A 5,505-nucleotide genomic window follows, 5' to 3' on the forward strand; every position below is an offset into this window, starting at 1 on the left:
CTTCCATAAACAATCCAACCACGATGGAGGAATATAAATCATATAATAAGGGCGTGTGAGATATTCCCCATAAGTAGTTATATCACCACGTTCATAGTTCACTTATAAAACGGAGAAAGGTCACATAGTATTGTATACTTTCCGGACTGGCAAGAGGATTTAACCCACATTCATAGGGTTACAAGAACCAGATGTCTAGTTAAATAAGTAGATTTAATTAATACACAAAGGGATTTTTTACCATGGAGCAATGTCAGTACTATGTATTAATTAGCATGAAAGCAAGCACTGAGAGGAACAATTATAACACCAGAGAAGGAACCTAATTATTCCAAGAACAGAAATCCTAAAGGGTGATCATAATACGTGTCCTATTCATTCAAAGTATCATGCCAATACTAATACCCGAAGGCATGATTAAGCATGCGGCCGAGGTAGATCCTGATAGGTATACCCAAGCATATACGATGATAATGAGAGGTAGAAAAACGGGGTATCACACATACACTGAAATGGCTGCCAAGGAGTATAGCTTTTTTATTGATGCCCAGAAATCTATTAATATGCTACTAAATATTACATGTACACTGTATTAGTGCAAAAAAAACACAAGAAATTTCAATAAATATCAAAAAAAACCCAGGGGCTCAGTGTCATGGGAAATAGTTCCAGCGTCCGAGGAGGATCCACCCAGATATGAAAATCTGTAATCAAAAAAAGAAATATTAAAAACAGGTCTAGGATAAAGAAAGCAGACAACAAACAAATACATCACTGAAATGCAAAGGTATTGTAATCAAGGTTAAGTCCCAATGGGGTCAGGGTGTCCAGATTGAAGATCCAACTGGCCTCTTTCCTTTTAAGTAATTTTACCCGATCCCCCCCTCGGATGTTTTCAGGGACATCATCTATAACTCTAAATTTGAGTTGACTGATGCTGTGTCTAGCACTAACAAAATGTTTGGGGATGGGCAGTTCAATGTTTTCATTCCTGATCGTGCTCTTATGTTTGGTGATACGTGAGCGAATCTCTTGAATAGTTTCGCCCACGTACAGGAGGCCGCAGGGACATGATATAAGGTAAACAACATATGATGACTTGCAAGTATATCTCTGTCGGATATAAAACTTTTTCCCAGTCCTTGGATGATTGAACGTGTTGCCACGACTCATATTGCTGCAGCATGTGCAGCTCAGACATGGAAAATTCCCAGTCTTCACTGGGTATAAGACCCTTTGTTTTGGGGGGCCAATATCTGACAGATAGGAACGTACCAATCGATCTTTCAAGTTACGTCCTCGTCGATAAGCCATAATCGGAAAGGACCGAAATTCGGGGACATTACCACAGCCCTTGGAGAGTAATAACCAGTGTCGTCTGATAATTCTCATAATTTGATCACTGGCCGGGCTATAGGTGGATACAAAAGGAATACGAGACAATTCAGTATCTCGATGTTTCGGGGAGAGAAGCTGATCTCGTGGAAATTGTCGAGCTTTTTCCATTAAAGGGCCTAACATATTCGCTGGATAACCCCGCGTTCTAAATTTGGAGTACATTTGCTCAAGACGATCATTCACTTTCTCATTGCTTACGATCCGCCTCACCCGAAGGAGCTGACTCCAAGGTAAGGACTCTATTGTCTTTCTTGGGTGGAAACTATCAAAGACTAATAGGTTGTTCCTATCAGTGACCTTGGTAAAGAGGTCAGTCTCCAAATGGCCTTCTTTTTTAATGACAAGTACATCCAAGAACTGGAGTTCAGTAGTAGATGTCGACATGGTAAACCTGAGTTCTGGGAGTATATTATTTAATTCGTCAAAGAAAGATGTCAATTCTATTTCAGTGCCTTCCCAAATCAGGAAGACATCATCAATATACCTCCACCATCCACGTACATATTGCCAGGATGGGGAGGTATAGATCCATGTTGTCTCAACATAATTCATAAAAATAACCGCATACGTCGGGGCCACATTCGACCCCATTGCGGTCCCACAGCATTGCCGATAAAAGGCATTCTCAAAGATGAAATAGTTGTTGGTCAAAATAAATTCAAGTAGGGTCAAAATAAATTGAATAGTGCCATTATTCCAATCAGAGCTTAATAGGGAATCACGTACTGCATCTAGACCCTTGTCATGTGCTATTATAGTATAGAGTGAGACCACATCTAATGAAACTAGTAAGGAGTGTTCACTCACTCTAACTTCCTTGATTTTGTTTAAGAAGTCGCTGGTATCACGTATATAAGATAGGCCTCTTATGGCAAAGGGTCTTAAAACTCTATCTAAAAAACGGGAGATGTTACTGAATAGAGACTCCCTACCGGATATGATCGGTCTACCCGGTGGGTTTGCAAGATCCTTGTGGATCTTTGGTAGGACGTAGATAGTGGGTGTAATAGGGTATGCAATGAGTAAATAATCCGCAAGTTGTCGATCAATGATAGCTTGATTGATCGCCTCGTTAATCAGAACCCGTAATTGCATCTGAAAGCGTAATGTTGGATCTTGTCTTAGTTTCTCATAAGTCGAGACATCATTCAATTGGCGGCGAATTTCATTCAGATATTTGAACCTATCCATCACTACTACGGCCCCACCCTTATCCGCTGGTTTAATAATTACTGATTGATTCTTACTTAAATTTTTGACCGCCAGCCATTCATCCTTGCGCATATTCGTGCGGCAAGGTTTACATAATCTATGAGATCTCAAGTGATGAACATCCTGCTTTACAAATTTAGAAAAAGTTTCAACTACATGGTCATTGGAAAGCGGTACGAAACGACTTGCAGGACGAAGACCAATTTCCCTCGAGGAAAACACCTCACGGGGATTAGTCTGAGTGCTGCCAACCTCACTATTGGATGGTACAGTGGAAAAAAATGTCTTAAGTTTTAATCGCCTCATAAAGGCGTCCAAGTCTACATCTAATTGGAACCAATCTACCGTTGGTTTCGGGCAGAACGCCAGGCCCTTGGAGAGTACTGAAATCTCCAATTCAGTTAGTGTAATAGAAGAAATATTTACCACTAACGATTGTTCACCAGTTACGGGAGTCTCCTGGTGGTTGCTCGGGTCTGCATAGTCTCTTTTCCTCGCTCTGTTGTGCTTGCGCCCTCCTCTCCGGATTCCACCCTGTTGTGTAGATTTATTCGTGATTTCGACGGCGGGCGATGACCTAAAAAACGTGCGGTATTCGGATTTCTCTCCGTAACAGGTCTTGATGAATCGTCAGTTGAGTCGGATCCAACAGATGTGAACCCGAATTCGCCTTTACGTTTTTGTCCACCCATCCGTCCACGACGTTGGTTTCTCCTAGGATTGGGATTGGAAGAAAAATGCCCACGTGAATATTGCCATTTATAAACCTTGTTATTTTTGTAATCCTCCGCGTCGCGGTACCACTTCATCCTTTTAGTTGACTCTATGTCCTCCTGATATTTTCTCAGTAGAGCATCCATCTTTGTTGAGTAGGGTAGCCAGTCGGTTTCACCCATCTGTTGTTTTAATTGGGATTCGATATCTCCAATAATCTCTCGACTCCTTTTAACTTCTGAACATAAATATTCAATGTTAAGTAACATCAGATCGAATGAGCATTTATTTAAAATACCCTCAAACTTAGCACAGAAGCTCGAGTTGTCCGCAAGTAATGTGGGTCTCATACTCGAGCGCAAACCTCGTGGGATCCTCCTTGCCTGGTAATACTCGTGTAAGGTGGCCAGGTGGAGATTGTAAGATATCATGTGCTTTCGTTCTGATTCAAACTGTTTCTGTAAGACAGCCGCAGAAGGAGTACACAGGAATGAGGTATCAACAGACACTTCAGACAGAATTTTTGTTGCATCTGCTTCTGAAAACATAAATGGAGAGGAGGCTCCTGGTGCACCATCAGCCAGGCCCGCAAATAATGAGGCTTGTCCCCCTGGGGGTGCACGCTGTGATGGATCCATAGCAATTTGCAGTAAACAAAGTTGAGCAGCAGCACTCACCACTACCAGTTCGGGGGGGAAAAAATCCTAAGCTGTATCCTTCAGCCTTGTCTGCACGCCCAGACCGGGAAAGAGTCCAAATTCCCAAAGATATACATATAATAAGAAAGACGTCAGGCAGCAGGTTTGGTGCGGTTGTATTTTATGCATTCATGAGAATACACAGATAGTAATGCCTCCTCAACACACAAGATGGCGACGTTTCGACTCTAAAGCATGAGTCTTTGTCAAGCTAGTTACACGTTAACACAACCTATGCTCTTATACGCCCCTTCACCAATCACATAATAATCATTAAAAAGGTTTGCGCTCGAGTATGAGACCCACATTACTTGCGGACAACTCGAGCTTCTGTGCTAAGTTTGAGGGTATTTTAAATAAATGCTCATTCGATCTGATGTTACTTAACATTGAATATTTATGTTCAGAAGTTAAAAGGAGTCGAGAGATTATTGGAGATATCGAATCCCAATTAAAACAACAGATGGGTGAAACCGACTGGCTACCCTACTCAACAAAGATGGATGCTCTACTGAGAAAATATCAGGAGGACATAGAGTCAACTAAAAGGATGAAGTGGTACCGCGACGCGGAGGATTACAAAAATAACAAGGTTTATAAATGGCAATATTCACGTGGGCATTTTTCTTCCAATCCCAATCCTAGGAGAAACCAACGTCGTGGACGGATGGGTGGACAAAAACGTAAAGGCGAATTCGGGTTCACATCTGTTGGATCCGACTCAACTGACGATTCATCAAGACCTGTTACGGAGAGAAATCCGAATACCGCACGTTTTTTAGGTCATCGCCCGCCGTCGAAATCACGAATAAATCTACACAACAGGGTGGAATCCGGAGAGGAGGGCGCAAGCACAACAGAGCGAGGAAAAGAGACTATGCAGACCCGAGCAACCACCAGGAGACTCCCGTAACTGGTGAACAATCGTTAGTGGTAAATATTTCTTCTATTACACTAACTGAATTGGAGATTTCAGTACTCTCCAAGGGCCTGGCGTTCTGCCCGAAACCAACGGTAGATTGGTTCCAATTAGATGTAGACTTGGACGCCTTTATGAGGCGATTAAAACTTAAGACATTTTTTTCCACTGTACCATCCAATAGTGAGGTTGGCAGCACTCAGACTAATCCCCGTGAGGTGTTTTCCTCGAGGGAAATTGGTCTTCGTCCTGCAAGTCGTTTCGTACCGCTTTCCAATGACCATGTAGTTGAAACTTTTTCTAAATTTGTAAAGCAGGATGTTCATCACTTGAGATCTCATAGATTATGTAAACCTTGCCGCACGAATATGCGCAAGGATGAATGGCTGGCGGTCAAAAATTTAAGTAAGAATCAATCAGTAATTATTAAACCAGCGGATAAGGGTGGGGCCGTAGTAGTGATGGATAGGTTCAAATATCTGAATGAAATTCGCCGCCAATTGAATGATGTCTCGACTTATGAGAAACTAAGACAAGATCCAACATTACGCTTTCAGATGCAAT

The 5,505-nt window shown here is 42.0% G+C and overlaps 1 protein-coding gene across 1 annotated transcript; it reads right to left on the reverse strand.

Annotated features, from left to right (window-relative positions):
* Positions 1–89: 89 nt before the first annotated feature.
* Positions 90–4,258, reverse strand: LOC136633456 (uncharacterized). The gene is made up of 2 exons (XM_066609209.1): positions 3,037–4,258; positions 90–704 (listed from the first exon to the last, which is right to left on the reverse strand). The coding sequence occupies exon 1, from the start codon at positions 3,960–3,962 to the stop codon at positions 3,057–3,059; it is 906 nt and encodes a 301-aa protein (XP_066465306.1). The 5' UTR covers positions 3,963–4,258; the 3' UTR covers positions 90–704; positions 3,037–3,056.
* Between the last annotated feature and the right edge of the window lie 1,247 nt (positions 4,259–5,505).

The sequence above is a fragment of the Eleutherodactylus coqui genome, chromosome 6 (assembly GCF_035609145.1).
Source record: "Eleutherodactylus coqui strain aEleCoq1 chromosome 6, aEleCoq1.hap1, whole genome shotgun sequence".
NCBI classification, from domain to species: domain Eukaryota; kingdom Metazoa; phylum Chordata; class Amphibia; order Anura; family Eleutherodactylidae; genus Eleutherodactylus; species Eleutherodactylus coqui.

Coding starts and splice junctions, on each gene's coding strand:
- LOC136633456 (XM_066609209.1), bottom strand. CDS start 3,962: ATGGATCCATCACAGCGTGCACCCCCAGGGGGACAAGCCTCATTATTT.